The sequence below is a fragment of the Uloborus diversus genome, chromosome 8 (assembly GCF_026930045.1).
Source record: "Uloborus diversus isolate 005 chromosome 8, Udiv.v.3.1, whole genome shotgun sequence".
NCBI lineage: Eukaryota > Metazoa > Arthropoda > Arachnida > Araneae > Uloboridae > Uloborus > Uloborus diversus.
Genome location: NC_072738.1, coordinates 42,322,552 through 42,344,566, shown reverse-complemented (window position 1 = coordinate 42,344,566; position 22,015 = coordinate 42,322,552). Strand labels below are relative to the sequence as shown.

The window sequence follows — 22,015 nt, the reverse complement described above, 5'->3', positions numbered from 1 at the left end:
TTTTTTGCCGAAAGCGACGTAAAAAATGGAAAACTGCATTAGAACTTTGCTTTAAAAAATGCATAAGAACTACAGGCAGCATCAAGGTTTTGAAACAGCAAGAGGCGATTTCGAAAACTTGAATTTTCGACCGTAAGTCTTTTTTTCGTCATTGGCCAGCCTGATAAATTTTAAAATGAGAGGGGATTAATATATAAGATAAGATATTGAAGAAAAATGTTTTTATTTTTGAAAATTTTTAGAATTTGTTATCGCAGGCTGCTTAAACCGTTATAACTTAGATGGCAGCACGTGTTCATCATTTAACAGCACGGTTAAAATACAAAATAAATTGAACTATGCTCTTTTTTAAGCGTAGCTTTTCGAATGTAGTAAAAATGTGATAAGCTATTTGTTTTTTAGCAAAAAGAAGAAAAAATATATATTTTACCCTTCAAATTGAGGTAGTATTTTATTTATTTTTACAAAGAGTCAAAAACTCATTAGAAAAATATATATTTCAATATACGATTTATTATTTTTTTTCTGAACAAAAAACAATTCTATTGTAGTCTGAAATCTTAAACCTGTTACTTATATTTTCGCTTACATTATGCTTTAATTTTCTTTCCAGAACCAAAGCTTCAAAAAAAAAAAAAAAAAACACGTTCAATTTCGAAGTAATTTAGCACAAAATCACTGAATGTTCTCATATCAGCAAGGAGCATTTCCTTCTCATTTATTCTATTCCCTCATAGTTGTTATTCATTTAATTCAGTGTTCATGTAATGCGCGATATTTCTCTAATTTTTTTGTTGCAGATTGTCCGGACGTGGGTCCGAACACGTATTCCGCTGGTTACGAAGAGAACGCTCTGCCGATCAAGCTACTCAGCTCTGTCGGTCATAGCGCAAATTAAAGTTATAAGTTTGACCGAAAACCTTATTCTGGTTCTTTAAAACAGGTTTTTCGGCTAAAAGAAACAATTTTTAGACCTTGGGTCTATTTTTCGTCAGTAGCCAGCACCATAAGCTATAAAATTAGCCGTAAATCAAAGAAATCGATCAAGAATTGAGGGAAATTTGGCGTAAAAACCAAAAACAGGCTACAGAAATAATATATAAGGATAAAACTGGGAGTTATGAAAATATTTCATATTGAAGGACTAACTATGATTTCGTTACTGCTTAATTTCAATGTTCAGTATCTAGTTGCCTTTTTTTTTTTTTTTTTTGCCACTAGCGTTGAATCTTTCATTTCCTTAACACTAATTTTATATCCCAAAACATATGAATGATACATGGAATACACCGCCAGCTCAGTCATTTCCAGCCGAGGACTGCAGTTTCGTGCTTATAGAATGATGTTGCTACAGCAGCTGGCATAGATCTTTTCTAGTTAGCAAATGAATTCATAGGTGGCACTAGTAATGTCAAGTCCTGAGACTGACGGTTGATGTTTGGTACCGCTTTCTGAGAAATAACTATAACGTAGTTAAACTGCCGAAATTTCTCAAGAAATAAAACAAATTTGCTAAAAATTGGTTCATAGACTTTGTGCAAGGAAATAAATAAATATATACAATAAATCGTTTACACGTGTTTTGGGATTACAAGAAAACCGGTTTCTAGCACTAAAAATTTTAATTTACATAAAACCATTCGAAAACTAACTTTAAGGCTGTGTAATAGGGACGATTTTTGAGAGTTACACACTTCTCATAGACAAAGAAATGAGGAAGTATGTATAGCTTTTCTTTTAATTTAAGTTAAAAATAAATTTGCTGTGTATGTGACAGAAATTATCTTACTCCTTCGCAACTAAATAATTCGAATTTCTTTAGCAAAATATTGAGAAAGTCAGTGATGAACGAACGGTTATATATATACACCACTCTGGTAAAACTAAGCATCCAGGGTAATTAGATCTTGTGCAAGGAGCTTTTAGATGAGAACTTTGTCTTGTCACTTCACTAAGGTAGTAGAATGTTGAGGGAATAAAGTGGAATGTGATTTCTTTTATACCCTAATTTCCATTTTAAAAAAGTTAATGGCTCGTTCATTCCTATTTTTTGAATGAACCTGAATATAAAATGCAAAATGATATTAGTTCACTTTTTTCACTTTTACAAAGTGCAATATTATGTAGAGGGGAAAAAAAAGGCTTTATTAAAAGAAAAAAAGTCTGTTGAATAAATGAATACTTTCGTCATCAAAATGAAATCAAGTGTTTGCTTCATTAAACTTTTTTTAAAAATGTAATTTCGTTTTATTTATTTATTATTATTATTATTATTATTATTATTATTATCATTTTAATACTGTCACCAGGGAGGAAAAACTCCCGAACCTTCCCCTTTTGGGATATCTGGTCACGGGACTACTATCATTTATTTAAAATCAACAGTTCTTGTGCTCCATCAACGTTGTAATGAAACAACTTTTTTTTGAGCAATCACGATTGCTAATTGTTTTCATTTGACCTTCCTTGACGTTTGGTTCCTTTTTCAACCGCTACCATCCTCTGCAGGCGTGGCTCCCCCGGTCCCGAGAAATCCGCTTTTCCTGGTCGGTGGTGTCCATGTCCTACACACACGCAAACTCATACACACACACACGCCTTTACACACATACACTACGCACACGCCAACGTGCATACAAACAGGTCTACGCACACACACAAGTCTGCACAACTAATACACACGTCTTCGTTCAAGAGGAGGGGTAGGCTAGGATGGACAAGAGCCGTGTCTAGAAACAAGTGAGTAGGGAAGTAACCAATGAGTAGGGTCCTGTAGCAACTCGTGATTGCGAAAAACATAATTTGAATACAAAATTTCAGAATTCAAATTAATTTTCTTTTTTTTTTTCTATCCTCACATACATATAAGCCAATGATCAAGTAACAAACGAGATTCAACAATGAAACTCGCGGCACAAAATCATAATTTGGGAATATGTTTCGGTAATGTTTAACATGCAGGGAATGGCATTATCGTGACAAGGTTGAACTCGATCCGGTAACTTAACTGTTTTACTGGTGAGACTGTCATTTCAGGGGAATGAAGAAACGAAAAAGTGGTTGAAAATTAGCGCTATCCACTGGAGTTTAGGGTTAATCCACTGGAGTTAGGGTTAAAGTTTCAAATATCAAACTATCACCAAACAGGCTATGCCTTCGTTCAAATGTAGAACAGTAGAAGCAATTTTCATCCATCATACCTTGACGGGTGACTTTCTAGTCTACGTAGTAAGTGGACACAATGTCACCCATTCCGTCAACTATCAGAATACTTCTGTTTTAATATTGTGACGAGAGTCAGTGAGTTCAAACTATGACTTCTTTTAAGGGAGATTTTATACAAATAAAAGCAAAATTTCCTAATCACCGATGCATGAGTAAAATGAAATTACAAAACAAAACAGTAGCAGTAAAAGAAAATATTTTAACCTAATAACCGATAACAAAATTCATTGATTACTAATTTAAATAATTTAAGACTGATAGGAAATAAAAGTACCATGGCGGTATACGCTGTAAATATAATCTTTATAATAAGTGTACGAGTGCAAACGGACCATAATACCTATATCTTCATCACCCCATCTCTAAGCAAAATTTCTTTTTTGCAGACATGATGCATCGTGTTACCTAATCTAGAAAATCACCAGTTATAATATGACGGGTGAGAATTTCTTCTCTATTTCCAATGCACCCCGTTTCTAGTAACAAGAAACCCAACGAGTAGGGTCCTATCGCTTTTCATACATAAACGAATCGCGATAGTACCATAATACAAATATTTTTGCTCTTGACGCATAAGAATTCACTGGTGCAAGTACATTTCGTCATAAAACACAGCTTTTGTTTCAAATTTATTCTTACTAATAACGCTTATGATCAAAATCCGACTGATTGTTTTTCTTGTACTGTATTGCAACAAAACATTCAGTTATGTGTCTCAGAATACATGTGAGACATGTGCTGGTAAAGTATGTGACCTCGAACTCGAAAGTTTTCTGGCTTAATTGGGAAGTTGGGTCAAATTGAATTCAAACAAACTTAATAAGAAATTGATTTAAGTTTGATGACAAAAGTATTCATTTATTTAACAGTATTCTTTTTTAACTGAGACCTCTTTTTTTTCAACTCAGTATTGCATTTTGTAAAAAGAGGAAAAAGTGCACAAATATCATTTTACATCGTATTTGATGCAAAAACATAGTCTGAATTCAAGACATTCAAATTTAAATGAATGCCAGGGGCTGAATGCTGGGTGCTGATTTTTAAATATAATTTTCGGTAAGTAAACATCACTTCAGGATCGTCTTAGATAACTAAGACTGCAAATACAAATTACCCATGCATGTCTAACACTTCTGCTTCTTTATCAAACTAACCAGGAAATTTTTGAAGATGAATTTTTCTTTTCTCGGAAAGCCATGAAATTCGAAAGCGATTTGAAGTGAATGAAAAGTATTATTTTGTTGCTTTTTTAACAACGCATTATTTTTACTAATAATAAAGCTGAAAGTCTATGTCTGGATCTTTGGATGTCTGTTACGCGCATAGCACCTAGACCGTTCGGGACTTTCATGAAATTTGGCACAAAATTAGTTCGTAGCATAAGGGGGAGCACCTCGAAGTGATTTTTCGAAAATTCGATTTTGTTCCTTTTCTATTCCAACTTTAAGAACATTTTATCGAGCAAATTGTCAAAATGTGGACGAGTAAATGATCATAACTTGGGTGAGCAAATTACTATAACGTAGACGAGTAAATTACCATAACGTGGGCGAGCAAATTAGCATGGCATATTGGCGAGAAATTCATCATCCATTATTTGTAAATATACTGGCGAACCAAATGACCTTTTAATTTTCTACTACGGCAAAGCCGTGCGGATACCACTAGTGGTTAATGTAAAAGAACCAAAAATACAGTTGACGGCATTTTTATTAACAATTCGATGAAGATTTAAATTGCCTAAATTATGTCTAATGAAATACAGTTCGCTGCATTATTATTAACAATGCATTAAAGATTAAAGTTGCCTAGATTAGGTCTAATTAAATACAGTTGATTGCATTATTATTAACGATGCATTAAAGATTAAAGTTGTTTAGGTTATGTCTAATTAAATACAGTTGACTGCATTATTACTAACAACGCATTAAAGATTAAAGTTGCCTAGATTACGACTAATTAAATACAGTTGCTTGCATTATTATTATAGTTGCATTGAAAATAAACTCTTTCCCAGGTCAAGGTCTTGCTTAAAAGACAATTCTTTTAAGATGTTTGATGTTCTTTTCCTGAAAGTTCTGAAAGACAGTGACACATACCTTGACGAGCGACTATAAGACTGGCAAATGCATCTGGTACACTGGTTCCAGCCGCTAAGAAAGTTATGCCCATTATACTGTCAGGAATGCCAAGAGTGTATCCAGCAAGAGTTACCTGAGAATAAAAATGTATCTATATAAGAACCTAGAAAACATTTACCCCGTATACAAAACTGTATTTTACATATATGGAAGCACTGTCCTACGGCGTACCTCTTTTTCAACAATATGGTCAATTTGTAAAGAGACATCATTATGGTCTCTAACACAGAACCACAATAACTGGCTTAATCATCGAGAGATGGAGCCACGAGACATCTATACCTCAAAAGTTTGGACATGAGTCTGAAGGAGAGGGCAGCTATCTTTGGTGGAGTTCCCAATTAAGTCAGAGGACTTTCGAGTTTGATGTCACATACTTTACGAGCACATGTTTCACATGTATTCTGAGACACATAACTTAATGTATTGTTGCAATACAGTACACAAAAAACGATCAGTCGAATTTTGACCAGAAGCGTTATTAGTAAGAATAAACTTGAAACCAAAGTAGTGTTTTATGACAAAAGCATACTTATATCAGTGAATTCGTATGCGTCAAGAGCAAAAATATTTGTATAAATACCATGAGTAGGAAATCATTGCTATGAAAGAAATATTTCCTAATACGAGCTCTTGATGAGCAAACATCTTATGAATGAATTCTAAAGGACAAAGCCCTTCAAAAGTCAACAAACTTTCTCAAAAAATATTCTGAAATATTACAAAAGAAAATGTCATGACAAAATAAGACAACATGTTAAGGTGAGACACCAGAACTAAATTTGCAAGAATGTATCTGTTATTTACTCAAAAGTAAATTGACGATGTAGAAAGTGCTTCGAGCTCTATTTTCAGAGTTTCTCATGCATCAGATAGCATATGGTAGAGTGAGCGCACATATTTTTGGCAATTTTATGCTCAAAAGGGCTTGGTTTCTTTTCATGCTTTCTGCTTGCTTCATGTTTTGATCTGAGGTCACATCATGCAACATTTATCTTCTTTTGTTGAGTTTTTTTCGTTTTTTATTTTTTACACATCTCATTTTTTTTTAAACTTTGGGGTAAAGTCATGCAATAGGATTATGAGGAACCTGTTAATTTTCTTGAATACTATATAACCTCGATTTAAAGATTGCCAAGGGACTGGAAAAAATTATCGTTAAATCAAGGATATCGTTTAATCGAGGAGCATAGACAACTTACACAGTCAAATCCGGATCAGTGAACTGAATCATTAAGTTGAGGAAATCGGTTACAGTTAAATCGAAGTTATACTGTACATGAATCTGATACCAATTCAGAATGTCGAAACTGCTTGTCCAACAGTTGATGCTTTGTATTGTGACCAGAAACCAGAGTTGCAGAAGTAGAACCTATAGGTGCTTGCTCGTTTCACAGTTTTTTTTTATTTTTTTTTTACAGTGCAACATTAATCAGGTTGTACATTATATGCATAACCTGTTATGTATGTTGAAAATAATACTGACTTTATAAGTTATAATTTCTTCTGTTTTACACTATAAAAAAATTCTGAAACGTTACTGTTTATTTCTGGGGAACATTTCGGGTTTTCACAGGTTTTCATATTTCCCCGTAAAAACAAGTATCTTCGCAAAAACGTTTCCTGATTCGCTGCAAGTTGCACGCGTGCAGACTTTTCACTGTTGAGGAAAATAAACCAGTTTAAAGATTGAATGAGCGTGTTCATTAAGTGTATCGGCATGCAATCCATTACTGTCCACCCAGATTAATTGCACTCCTAGTGAGGTGGGGGGAGCCTATGGATGGTCACAACTTTGCAACGCAGGAATTGTAGGCAGGAGATATAAATATGCTTGGTTCCTTCCTGCAAAGCTGTATTGGCAGTGGTTGCTCCGGAGCTCTCTCGGCAAATCGGGAAGGTTCCTATCAGGTGAGGCTCCTACATAAGGGCTGACTTATCCGACATTTTGGTTCCAAAAGAGTCGGGCGACAAAAATAGTATTTGTACAAAAGTCTCATTGCAGAAAACTGGTGTCCAAACTTTAGATGGGTTGCTTGATTGGTGTTTGATTATTATATTCTGAAGATGAAGACGATTTAATTAATACAAATTAAAGACAAATAAGGTGTAAAAATGACGTTTACTACAGAAAATATTTCCCGATACATTTTGTTGAATTTGTGAACTAAGTTATCTTTCTAGATTTACCATAAGTGACATTTACTCAACTTATCATCAATGTTTTTACGACATAGCAACCAGCGAACATTATAACGTATTTATAAATACTAGAAACGAGGTTGAATCTATTTCTTTATCCCATGACCCGTTGCTCTTCAGCAGCTAACTTCACAGTCCGAGCCTGACAACAGTCAAATTCTGATGATGCTCAACCAGGCTTTCGCCCAGCTTTATACCCAGTAGCAGCAGTTCCAACTGCTACGGGATGTCGTAAGCGGTCTTCGTCGCTTTAACGAGGCCATAGTTTTTCTACTTCCCCCCTCTCTTTTTTCCTTAGATCGGCCTAATGGCCTGAATTTTCTACCCTTAAGGTAAATGGAGGCCTCCCCCAGTCCTGTTTAAACATCTAATGAGATGAGAGGATCCAATTCTGTCTTGGAACCCAAATGTCGGATAAGTCAGCCTGTCCTTTTCAAGGGGCTCTACTATCAGGTATCTGTATAAGTAGGAGGTCAAAATGGTTTGACTCTTCACTGTATGTCAAAATTAAAGCAGTTTTGCAATTGTGAAAGATTTATCGTTGCTGCTGTAATTTATTACATTAAGAGAGGTTATGGCTACAACTGAATTGATATTTTGTTGTTGTAAATATCCATACACATGATTGAAAAAAGCTTACAAAATACCATATGTTTTCCACATCAGATATTTTCCTTCGCGTGAGTTTTTTATTTACTTACAAAAAAAATTATTATAATCGCAAAAGTATCTTTTCACTTAAGAGTAGTATACGTTTGAAAAATTACATTTTTTGCGATTTTTAAGAAACACATTTTATTCATTCCTTTTGTTATGCAGCACGTATATTATACGTAACTTTTAAATTAAGCTATTTCCAAGAAAGTTGCTTAAGTACTTTACATGACAAACGAATGCACATTTGCTCTTTGCGCAAACACTTTATTATTCTTCCTTTTATTATAAATGACTTTCAAAAATATCTTTCGAGAACATATTAGCATACGAAAAAGCGAGATGGAACTTTCCCCATTCAAGCAATCCTTGAGATAAAATGGAAAATGCATCATTTGTCTAAATCAGTTCTTAAGAAAAAAAGGTGTAAGCTCATTTAAAAGAGCATCAGCAACAAGTGAAAGTATGTGTCCCAGATGTTAAATTCCCACACTCACCAATTGCAATAAAAAAGAACCATAAACAGAATATTGAAGAATTGCTTCCCTCGCATAAAGTAACAAAATGAGATATCGATCGTTTGAATTTCCATCAAGAGAGGTGTTGCCAAACCAGAAAGATAAAATTGCGCAGAAGCGAGAAACATAAGCGGAGGGGAACAAAAGTTTCCAATAAATATTCCACTTTGAAAGCGAGAAGTGGATTTATATGTCTTGGATCGGCCTTTACGACGCTTACTTTCGAACAGAAATGGAAAAAGAAGTATTGCGTTCATTACGGAGGGAAAGGTATGAATTCTGAAGAGCTTTTTGGAAGCAACACACTCGCGAGGAGAATTTTTGAACAGTTGGGGGATTTTGTCTCAGTGGAGGTAAATTTTCTGCGCCTTCTGCAGCTCTTTATTGGAGTGGCATAAGAATTTGCTCTAAATGGAGTCCAAAACATAAAGCTTCACAATTAGAACGGTACGAATAGAAACAAATTATATTTGTTATTTTGGTTACGGCGCACGGCATTCGTGAATATTCTTTCAAATTGATATTCGGTGAAAATTATTCTAGATCAAGATGAATATTTAGGGGTTGGTTGTAATTAGAAAGTTGGACGTATGTAAGAGGATTCATTAAAGAGCTGGTTTGTCGAAATGCTTTGAGAAATATTATTTATATTTATGGATTAGTTATTATATACCTGTGGAGTGTCTAAAGTAAACTGCAAGAGAAAAAAGAAGCATTTCACATCGGCATTGGGCAATTATTTCAATTAGAGATAAATTACCACCAATTTATTTTAGCTTTCTTCAACTTATGTGGATATTTTAGCGCATGATGTTTGAAATATGCTTTTCTGATACACTTTTTACACAACATTAAAATTGTTTAAAAATAATCAAGCTCCCGGAGTCTAAAAATTTCCTTTACAGTTCAAAATCTCCGTTTTTCTTCTTTCAGGGTTAGCTGGAAATCAGCATAAGCGAATTCCAAAATGGCGGTCGCATCATCTTTGTATTGTTTTTGGCCTTTAAACTTTCACTAACATGGTGAGATTTGTTAAAGGGCACACAACTCACGGCACGGGTCAAAGGGCACGGGTAAACTCAGCTTTTCAACAATAAAAATCTGATTCAAAATATCTGATGCTTTGGTTTGTATTAATAGTGATCTTAATCCGTACCATCCAAACCATGACGTAAGAGAAGATTGCTGTCCACGTGATAGAAGCAAGGAATGTGAGAAGAAAGAACTTCCTCCAGCGATCTTTCCTGCAGTCGGGAATGGTGTAGTGGAGAGTCGCCAACAATGGAGCCTGTATCAACCATCGCACCAGGCGACACAGACCTTCTTCTGCAGAAGAGAACAAGACCTTTTCAAAAACAGAACATTTCAGAACAGGGAAGAGAAGTCGAGGCACAATCAATCATGGTTCTCCCTTAATAGCACAGTAACTAAAACGGGATCGTTACGTGAAAGTTGAGTGATACTTACAAATGGTCACTCTTGAGTAGGGTGGTTCAAAAATACATGTAAAAAAAAGTTTCACGTAGATAACAGGAAACCCCTCAAAATTTTTAGACTTGTGGATCGTAATATACTGGAAGAGTTTTAGCCTCCTATTTCAATTGAAAGAGGGTGCTCAACCCCCTCCCCCAAACTTTATAAGTATGGAGAGGGGGGTTAAAAAAATACATTGAACTGAAAAAACAATGCTACATCTTTTTATCTTTATCTTCTTTATTATTTATATTTATATTATATTATATATTATATATATACTAATAATAAAGCTGAATGTCCTCTGTCCGGATCTCTGTCTGTCAGGATCTCTGTGACGCGCATAGTGCCTAGACCGTTCGGCCGATTTTCATGAAATGAAATTTGGCACAAAGTTAGTTTGTAGCATGGGGGTGTGCACCTCGAAGCAATTTTTCAAAAATTCGATTTTGTTCTTTTTCTATTTCAATTTTAAGAACATTTTCCGGAGCAAAACTATCATAAGATGGACAAGTAAATTACGAAATTATCATGACGTGGAATGTGTGAGCGAATGAACATAGCCAATTGGCGAGAAATTCGTCATCCATTATTTGTAAATATACAGGCGAACCGAATGACCTTTTATTTTTCAACTACGGGCAAAGTCGTGCGGGTACCACTAGTAATATAATATACACCAGTAATATGCATATACATTGCAATAAAACAATTATTTACAAAAAAAAAACAGCTGGGGAAATTAAATGTTTCTAAATTTGTGATTTGTTACGCCACAGCTAATGTTAAATTAAGGGGTTATTGAGTACCCTCTTAAAACTTGAGTAAGAAGCTAAAACTTTTACAGCGTAATACTATTAGTAAGTCTAAAAAAAAATAGGGGTGTCCTGGACTCTAGCTGAAAAAAAGATTTTTTGAACCACCCTACTGTTGAGTCACCAACAGATTGCGGCAATTTATGAACGCCAGTTCGCTAAGATGACACTAAGTGCCAATGCAGCGACGTCTTCAAAATGTCACAAAGTGACGGTGCAGTGACGTCTTCAAAACAGCACAATGTGACGTTGATATGAAGTGTTCAAAATGCTTCAAAGTGACGTTGCAGTGATGTTTTCACTATGTCACAAAGTGACTGATCAGAAATTAATTGCTGCAATGAAGTCACAGAAAACATGACTCAAATGTGTCACAGTGTGACTTCTTCGAAATGGTGCAGTGTTATCACTTTGTGACGTCTCTTTGTGACTCAAAGAGACGTCATTTTAATTTTTTGTGACATGTGTTCTCCAGTGACGGTGGGGGGGGGGGGCGGTATTTGTTTTTCAGATAAAGTCAAGGACTTTCGTTAAACTTCAAATCCGACAACTCAGCCAGATTGCTTTTAACTGATTTCATTCAGCTATCTTTGCAGCTGGCAATTTGTGATGCAATGATGTTTTTTTTTGGGGGGAAAAAAAGGGTCAAGTGATTACAGTGAAACAATGTTCATCAAAATATACACGTGTTCTTATTTCATCTCATTGTATACAGTTCATAAGTAAGAAAATAATGAAAAGCGGGTTTTTTTTATTAATGAATCAAATAAAACTTGTAACTCATTTTCAGATTTTTGTCAGACATTTTTGTGAAAAAAAGTCATTCCGAGACAATTTGAAACGTTTATAAGAAAAATGTTAAAATTCAGTCATAAAATTTTTTTTTTTCAAGATTCTTTCAAGTTTGAATTTTCAACAGAGAGACGAAATTTATGTTTTAACTAGCCGCAGCGACCAGCCTTGCACGATCTATCTTAAAAATTAAATTTATGTCAAGTGACACATGTTCAATAATCAGGCTTGAACAAAAAAAAAAAAAAAACTGTAAAATTTTGCGGCAGATTGTGGAAAAATAACCAAAAAGGAAACATTTTAAATCCCCCGATAACAGGAAAAGCCTTTAAAACAAAAGTAAAAATTTTATTTTTCATATTCGAGGGAAAAAAATGGAAACAGATCTTTCGTCTCAATGATTTTCTTCATGCTACAAATTTTAATAAAAGCATTGTTACGGAAAGTTGAGATAAAGCACTGAATAATAATTTGAATTGAGGAAAGCCTTCGAAAAATAGAGATCATACTTCGAAACCTAAGTGTAATAATTGCTAGTTTTTTATTGATATCTCCGCTAATTATTATCGGAGGATTATGTTAAACAGCCAAACACAAAGACGGGAAGATTACGAATCCATCGATGCCTATTTCGATAGTCAGTTCACTGTCGTTCGGGAGAAGAAGCTTGGACATAAATACATACATACATACATAGATGCATAGATACATGCGCTCAATATAAGATGATCATAGCTTCAATGTCTTTTCTTGAATTTTTGCTTTTTCATTAAAAATGTTGTTCTATCATTATGAAATTCCTTATTTGCTGATCGAGGAACAAACAACCAATGATACCTCAATACAAACACGACTTACTTGAAAATACACTTGGATAACCTTAGGAATTAATGGCAGTTTAAAAGACTAGAACTTTAAAAATGGGTATTGAGCTATATAACTAACTGGATTGTAGTCATCTAGGTCAATTATGAAACACTTCATTTTGTATCACACTAGAGCGTTAATAGTCTGAACCCACTGGGACTATAGGTACTTTGGAGTCTCATAGTGTTTGAATTTTTGAAAATAACCAAGAAAACACCATTAAAAAATAATTTATCATTTAATCAAACAGAATGGTTATACAAAATGTATGTGAATAAAATGTTTAACATTACAATATGTAATTAAGAACATTTTTAAACAAAATTGCATAGAATTTAACTCTTGTTATTAACATAAAAGAGAGTTTATAAAAGTTTCATGGGGAACTAGTTCTGATTTTGGACGTTCTGATTTTTGCCGTTCTACTGTAAACATGTTTTCAAAAGAAACTTCAGAAGACTCTCTCCCGTAAGGTTTGTATCAGTTTTTAATTTTGCATAATAGGTTACTAACATGGTATACAGATCAATCAATTCATTTACTAATTTGAACTTTAAAAGTTAAAGAACTTTTCGGATTCTATGAGATTAAATTAGGGCTATTTTAGTTCATTAGAAATATTATTTCTCTGGTTCAAAGTTGCACAACTATTATTTCTTAATATTTGATGCGTATACAATTAGGAGTTTTTCTTGAGTTTTATGCCACTAGATTCAATAAAAACTGGAGAGTGTTTGGATCGAAGTTATATACACTGAATCTGAATGTTCTTCGACTCATTGCTTGTCGTAGGATTAGTGTTAGAGTTTTTAAGGTGGGTGGGCTAATTAAAGCAATGTAGCTCTATAAGGCCAATTCTCAGTTTTTTTTATGTAGAATGGCAAAAACTCTTAAGATAGGGATTTTATCGTCATCAGAAAGCCTAAAGGATGATAAAGCATTAGCAACAAAAAGTTTGTTATCAACGGTGTTAACAAAAGTGTAGCTACAGTGAAGGGTCTTGCCAAAATCGCCTGATTTTATTTTAGAGTAAATTTTGCTTCTCTACGGTTCACTGTATTTTACTAGATTTAAAAAGAAGTTTTTAGTTGTTCTAGAGAGCCTAATTTTCGTAGTTGACGAATTTAAAATGAAACATGTCACCTTGTACCGTCATTTTTATCTGTGATTTTATAATCCTAGAAAAGTAACCGAAGAACATCGTGATTGGTATTATAAGGACTCCGTTGTCCTTATTAAGGCAACGAAAGATTGGGTAGAGGATATGATACTGTGCTGCATATGCTGTACAGATGTGCATGAACTGTGAGCAGGAGTGACCAAAATAATAATAATAATAATAATAATAATAATAATAATAGTAATAGTAATAGTAATAATAATAATAATAATAATAATAGTTATAGTAATAATAATAATAATAATAATAATAATTATAGTAATAATAATAATAATAATAATAATGAGTAATCCGTGCCCTGAATGTGACGATTGATTTCTTCCCTTCCCATTGATGTACGTACGGAATTTTCGGTAATGTTTCTGAATTGATGAAATATGGTGTAATACGTTTTTATATGAACGATAATGAATTATTATTATTATTATCATTATTATTATTTTTAGTTTGATTTTTTTTTGGGTATCTTACCAAATTTTATCGTATTAGTCAACTCTGGCTGTTCCTAAGCCAATTCGCCATTTTCTGTTAAACTGCTGAGCAACCTAATTTAAATTTAAATCTTTGCTTGTAATGATTGTTTCCTTATTTTTATGAGTCAGTTGATAAATGCTAAAAAAAATTGGAGCCATTTATCAAAAAGGAGCGATATATTAATCCCTGAACTTTTAATTGGCCTTATTTGGCGCACTCACCTTACTTCAGAGATACATGCAGCATGAGTATACTTGCGGTAGTTTCTGCTTTAATAGCGCACTTTTTATTTTAAGTGTAATACTGAAGTGCAGTTGAACTGATATTGAAGTATGATAATATAAAAAGTTATTACCTCTAGTTGGAAAAGTTTTCCAATTTGATTCTGCTGTTAACCCCATACTGGTGCTAGAAAATGTTTAAAAAAATAAGTCACAACGCACATCTTGAACTCAGTAAAACTTACATCAGCAGAAAAATTACGAAGCACTTTACATTAAAATACCGGGTGATCCAAAAGTCAGGACGAACTTTTGAAATGAATAATTCGAAAACGAATAAAGATAAAAAGATGCGATTTGCATCAAAACGGATGGAAAAGAATCCAAGTTTTGTCTGACAACGAAACAAAAATAGTTCTGTAGGCGACCAACAGATAGCGCTTTTCTGGCGTAGGACCATGCAAAACAAAAAATAGATATAAAAAGGAGTAACGACAGCAGGTAATGGTAGTCGAAGCTTATATGCAAAAAAAAAAAAAAAAAAAAAAATCGAAATGCTGTCCATAGTTGAGAAAGCCATCTTAGTTAATCTGTATTATATGAATTATGGAGAAATAAAAAGCTATCGAATCAGTCGAAAACACAATTATTTTCGTTTCGTTGTCACACAAAACCTGGCTACTTGTCGACTTGTTCAGTGCAAACCGCATCTTTTTATTTTTTTCGTTTTCAATATATTCATTTTTTAAATTCGTCTTGACTTTCGGATCGCCCTGTATGTTAACATTAGTAAAAAATTTGGTAATACACACAATGCAAAAGCGGAATATCAGTTCTTCTAATATTAAGAAATTATAATTGAAAAAAAGAAAAAAAAACTGATGTGAACCTCACATTACGTGCTTGCAAGCTTCATCAATAGCTTTTTTTTTTTAAACTTCTAGAACAAATTAAAAAACATAGGTGGGTACATTCATGTGCGCGCATTTGAAGCAATATTTCTTAAATGCATCTTTTTAGGCAGTTCCTACTACTTTCAAAGGCAAATAGAAGTGATTTTTTTATTAGAATCTGAGATCTGAAATGGCACAAAAACTGCATAAGGAGCAAAAATACAACATAATAATCTCGTAAAGTAAGTTAGAAAACACGTTCATAGGTACATTTGCAAGTGCGGACGAGTCATTAAAAAAAAAATTCAACATTCGTTTGGAAGTAAGTAAAATTGGAAGTTATTCCTAAATTTGGTTATAGATTTTTCCGGAATACAGTTCCTGGTAACCGCCTTGGACAGAGAAGTCAGACTGCGGATGGGGAGGTTCTGGGTTCGAATCCTGGCTCTGGCATAGATGTACTTTCTCTCTCCTGTTCTGGTCCATTATTTGTGTAAATATGTTGTTGCGCTGTGTAAGGGTTACCTACCGTATAAACGGGTCCTTATGGCATGTGTGTACTGTGGAAGTCGGACATTTCAAATTACGGTACATTTGGGGAAGTGAAGCGGTGCACATCAAACTGCCAGCCTAGCTGGCACAATACTACAACAACAAAAATACATCCTATGCTTCGTACAAGGAAATAAAAGCGAACAACATTCTTCATTTCTTTCTTTTTGAAATGTTCAGTTTATCATAAAAAACCAGGGTTGAATTCTACTTGATAAATTATCGTAAACTTGCACAATGATCTGCTTACTACTCTCCTGTATCTGCTGCTACTGATCTGCTCAATATGAGAACAATGAATAAAATATCACAAAATTGGAAAAAATTGCAAAATTAAAACATATAAAACAATCCACACAAAATCTAATAGTTTTTCACGGATGACTGCTTGCCGAGTTCGATGCAGAGACACATCGAAATATACAAAACAAGCGCTTCAAAATCACCCTCGCCATAATTCCTTTTTCCCTATCAGGCTCACTCAGATAGAACCGTCTGAGCTGGCTGCTGGGTTGAAATTTGAACGACCGTTGATCGTAACATGTCACGGCGAGTGAAACAAAAACTAGGCTTTCAACTTGATATCTACCGCATCACAATAGGTTCAGAATCTAACATTTAGGAAGCAAAAACTTGTACAGGTAAGTCTCCAGGAAAGTCAGCGTTGCTTCTGTACTGGTAATACATCTGATAAAGGAAAAATGCTCATTAATTAAATGTTCAAGGGTCCTTTTTATGCGGTCAAGGTTACTCTGAAACGTTTCATTATGATCTTCAACGGCACTCTGATTGTCTGTAATTATATTGATGACGCATTTCGTTCTCTTCTAAACTCAAGTTTAATGAGGATTTAAATTAAGATACACTCAACCTCTTAATTAAAATGCAATTAAGGAACGTCATTAAATAAGTATTTTTTACCTTTTATCGATAAAATTTAACTCAATTATTGTTGTCATTGGTCTTTATCTAGTATTTAAACACAATTCTTTAATTAAAATTATTGAGTCTAGATAATCTACACGGAACAAAAGAACATCAAGTTAAAATTTTTGCTTTCATGTTTGTTTCAATCCATAAAAAATTCATGGAAAAAAGGTTTCTTGTTCAAATACTTGTTTTCATTTAATTAACAAGTATTGCAATAGGACATTAATTGGAGAAAATTAGCTCTGAAGACGACTGAGTTTAGTTCGGTCCAGTAAGAATAATATAAGGAGGACGTCGATGAATGAAGAGTTAGTAAGATGCTGTCGGAATGATAAACGAAGGTTATTATCGAACACAGAAATGGTTTAATACGATGCAGGAGGAATAATAAAAGAAGGATGTTAATGAATGTAGAGTTAGATTAATACAGTGATTTTGGAATGATGTAAGAAGGTCAATATCGAATCAAGAAATAGTTAATTACGATGCTGGAGGAATAATCAAAGTTAGATGTCAGATTACTGCATTAGCACTCCCAGAATTGACTTAATTCGGAAGGGAGGGGGCAGATGAGTTGATCATTGACAATGTGTGTTAAAACCAAGATCTTCACGAGGTTCGACCACCAACTCCTCCTCGTTGCGCCACTGGACTACTGCAATTCTGTAGAAATGATATCAGGAGGATGGTAGTGAACGCAGAGTTAGTTTTGTACAGTCATAGAAAAAAAAACGAAACACTTTTAATTATTCAGCCATTATACATGCTAGGAAGGAAAGAAAGGTGTCATCCGACTTGGTTTAAAGTCTTCTTTAAAACTACGTAGGTAAAATTTTGATAAGGGACCATATACAAAGCAAAATGAGTACCAACTCTTGATTTTCGAATGGGAACCCCTAATTTTTGCTACATAATTATGTTTAGACCGCAAAATACAGCCAGGGTACGAAATTTCACTGCATTCCGTGCAGTAGAACAGGAGTTATTAACGAAAAACGTTTTAGGGACCGTCACCACATTGAAAACGCTTCTTTCAAGGTCACGGCTTAAACGGAATGTAAGCACTTAAAAAATCGACATTATACAGCTCAATTCATGATTTTTTGAAGTTCTCTTTTTTTTTCGTAATTCGATACTTTTTAGCCGATTATGTAGCGGCAAAAAGCGATTTACAGTCGAAAACTTTTTTTTTTTGAAAAAAAAAAGTTAAAATATTTAAATATTTATTGATTTTTGTCTATCTGGATTAATCTAAGAAAGATGGATGGGGTTTGGCGGGTCCATCGTATAGATCGTTGTTTAGTAAATCGAATAATGACAAATTAAAAGTAACGGAACGTTTTGCCTCTTTTAATATGAACCTATTGGATTGCTTATATAATCATTCAGCAAATTAGCCTCATAGAAATGTAAATATGCAACCTTATAACTAGAAATATGATGTGAATATGTTTGAAAAATGTATTGCACCTATGTTGCAGGTTTATTTTGGAATGAACAGAAAGTCTTTTGATGTAAAATGGAATTGCGCGTTTTTAATTTCGCAGAACATCGGCAGAAGTTTGGGTCATCGAACACAAAAATATAAAAAATGTACCGCACTACGTGGTAAGACGCAGCATTAAATAGATTGGAGACTCGAGCGAAGCAAGGTCAATTTATTCCGTGAAAATTTGCTCTAAATACATACAATGAACGAAGTATCGATCTAAAAAATAAAACAGAAACAGAATATAATTACCCGTTAATAAGCAAACCGTTCATACTCGAACTTTATTTGGGAAAAATTTGGTTATTTGAATTAACACAGTGGACAAACACAGTAATAGTTCTAGCGGCTTTTTTGTAATAAAAAAAAGAGACTTTGTTTCAAATCCAAATTTGATGATAAAGATCATAATGCGTGGTATTATTTAAAAAGCATAACACAATCGGCGGTTTTAGTTAAACATGTAATGTCTCTTAAAAGTAATTTAGGAAAGTAATTTCCCAATGCTGTTTCTAGCAACGAGATTCGAGATGGTCCAATCCGTAATTTAAAAAGACAAAAGTTATTTTAGCTTAAACCAAGGTGAACCGAAATCTGACTTCTTGTCATTTCTCCGATTTTACAACATTACAAACAAAACTTAGCATTATTTGATTTTGTTTCGCGCACTATATACCTGCGAACTATCATTTTTTGTAATATCAGGAATCAGGCTGGCGCACGTATAGCAATACTATACGCAGCATACCCGACAGGAGGATTGATCTATCCAGCCGAGACTACAATTTCGTCCTCACTGTAGATTTCTCAGACTGGATTCGAAACTAATCGTGTGAGAGGCAGAAGTCAGCTTATTGAAGCTGAGAGTTTGAATAAACTGGTAGGTAAAGTAAATTTATCTGCTGTATGTTTAAGGCATCTCACTGGTGAGATAAATTTTCTTCATCCACCAGTTTGTAGGCACTCTCAGCTTCAATGACATGACACCTGCTTCAGTGTTTGGTTATAGCTAGTTCAGGGCAGTTGTGCTCATTATTAAGACTCACAGCAGTCATCGAATGGGGTAATTATATCGCAGTGACGACGCGGGCCACATTCAGGCTTTGAAGTTGGTGCGTGTGGCCCGATGTTTGCTTTAAGATTAAGATCAGAAAGTAGGAATTCCAGTGTCAGTAAGGTGGAGCTGAATATTCAGATATTGGATTCTGAAAAACATGCATTTAATAAGATAGGCATATAATAGTAGTTGATAACAATAATTTATTATAACTCTTTTTTCGTCGATATTTTTCCATGTTATTCAAAAATGAAAATAATTTGAAATTTTATCTTTTTCTTGCGAGGATGATTTTAATGGAAATACACGGACAAAATGACCGAGAAAGTAAATAGAAAAATAAGTATTTTAATTACAGTTAAGAATAGACAAAAACTCAACTTAATCTAACACGCAAGTTAATGTTTTGTTAAATCTTTGACGAAGTCAAAAAAAAAAAAAAAAAAAGTTCACAATTAGCTACAACTACTACTTTTGTGCAGAATACAGCTCAAAGCACGCGGTCCACTAATGCGACTGACATTTCCCTTCTTACATCTTAACACATTGAAAATTATTCAAACACTATACAAAAAATAATAATAATAATAATAATTTCTAAAAACCAGTAAATTTATCTAAGAGCAAATATTTTTCACCCATCTGAATACTGTTAAAGTCGAAACTTCACACTGTTGGCTATTTTTCGAGTGCTTTTTCCCGATTTTGGCAAGGCAATAATTTTTCCTTTTAGTAAATTATCACCGGAAAGAGCCATTAATTCTACACTGTCTATTGCAACATGACTAGCAAGACAATGAGGTTTTGTTGTATGTTTCTGTGAAAAAGTTGTGCATGTTAATTTTTTTGATCAATCACGATTGCTTATTGCTTTCATTTCACCGTCCTTGATGTTGTGGTTCCTTTTTCAGCTTGACCAGCACCACCGCCCACCGGCCTCTGCAGGCGCGGCTCCGAGCACTGCCTCCTGGAATCCGTTTCTCTTGGTCGATGGCGTCCATGTCCTACACACAAGCGCGCTCATACACATACACACACACGACTTCACACTCGTACACTCACACACGCCTACGTGCATACACACAGGTCTATGCACATACACAAGCCTACTTCACTTACACACACAACTATGCACATGTAACCGTCCGGGATAAAAAAAAATTGAAATTAATTTGAATTCTGAAATTTTGAATTCAAATTATGTTTTTCGCAATCATGAACTGGGACCCTACTCATTGGAGTTATTGTTTCTGGAAACAGCTCCTGTCCCCCCCCCCCCCCAAGCCTGCCTCTCCTCCTGGGCGGTTACGTGTGCATAGTTGTGTGTGTAAGAGTGTAGGCTTGTGTGTGTGCGTAGACCTGTGTGTATGCACGTAGGCGTGTGTGAGTGTGTGTGTGTGTGTGTAGGACATGGACGCCTCCGACCAGGAGAAGCGGATAGCTCAAGACCGGAGCAGCCGCGCCGCGCCGCCTGCAGAGGACGGTGGGCGGTGGTGCTGCAGAGGCTTCTGGTCCAAGCTAAAAAAGGCACGGAACATCGAAAACAGTCAAATGAGAACAAAAAGCAATCGTGATTGCTCAAAAAAAAAAAAAAAAAAAAAAAAAAAAAAAAAAAAAAAAAAAAACAGAAGTATTTTAAGTGTAGCTTTTAATTTATTAGACAATGAAGTAGTGTTTCGCATTATATAAACATTGACGTCTGAACGATATCCACAAAAAACTGACGGTTGCAATACTGTGTTGTTCTTCTGCAGAGACAGCGAAAAAATTTATACATTTAAAAAATTCATAGACGGCAACCTCTTATATAGAAAAATCACGTTATAATTGGTTTGCTTATTTTGTTGAACAATTTTTTTCTTTTTTCATGAAGAAACCAACTTTCATAATTTCTGTTTTAAAAAAGTATACGGTCCCCTAAAGTAGGAAAAAATGAATTTTTAAGCATAGCGCAAAAACTACTGAATATTTTGAGCTCAAATTTTGGATTCCTACATAAAAGCTCCTCTAGATTGTTTCTCTGTTAAAATTTAATATAGTTTCAGATCATATTTTTTTCAAAAAATATTAAAATAATTCATAAAAAAACTAAAATTACATTTTAGGTGTTGTAAATTATATATTTATTATTGGGTTGATTCATATTTTGATATAAAAAAACAATCTTTGCCGTGCCTAATCTAGTTTTTGTGTTATGAGTAAAAATATCAAAATACGTTTTAACATTACGAAAGGAATTTTTCAAAATTCGATTCTGAAGTAACGGTTGGATCGAATCAGACAAAACTTTGCATACAAAGTTAAAAAAGGATGCTGATTACAAATATGTGATAAAAAAAGGGGGTTCTCATAGAAAAATTTGAAGTTGATGCTCGTTTTAATATGAAGACGACCCCTTAACAACAATTTTTTACCATAATTATGTAGAACTTTTTATTTCTGAAACAATGACACCTTACACGTGTCTCTAGTGTTAATAGTCTTTGAATACGATCGAGTGTTTTGTTTTTTTTTTTCTATGACTGTACAATG

General features: G+C 34.1%; 1 protein-coding gene across 1 annotated transcript in view; it reads right to left on the bottom strand.

The window, feature by feature from the left end:
- Window positions 1–22,015, bottom strand: part of LOC129228328 (sodium/potassium/calcium exchanger 3-like) — a 183,838-nt gene that overhangs the window by 5,099 nt on the left and 156,724 nt on the right. The window contains exons 17-18 of the mRNA XM_054863005.1: window positions 9,897–10,066; window positions 5,325–5,439 (exon numbers count right to left, since the gene is read on the bottom strand). Coding sequence (XP_054718980.1) covers window positions 5,325–5,439; window positions 9,897–10,066 — 285 coding nt within the window. The remainder of the gene's footprint in view (window positions 1–5,324; window positions 5,440–9,896; window positions 10,067–22,015) is intronic.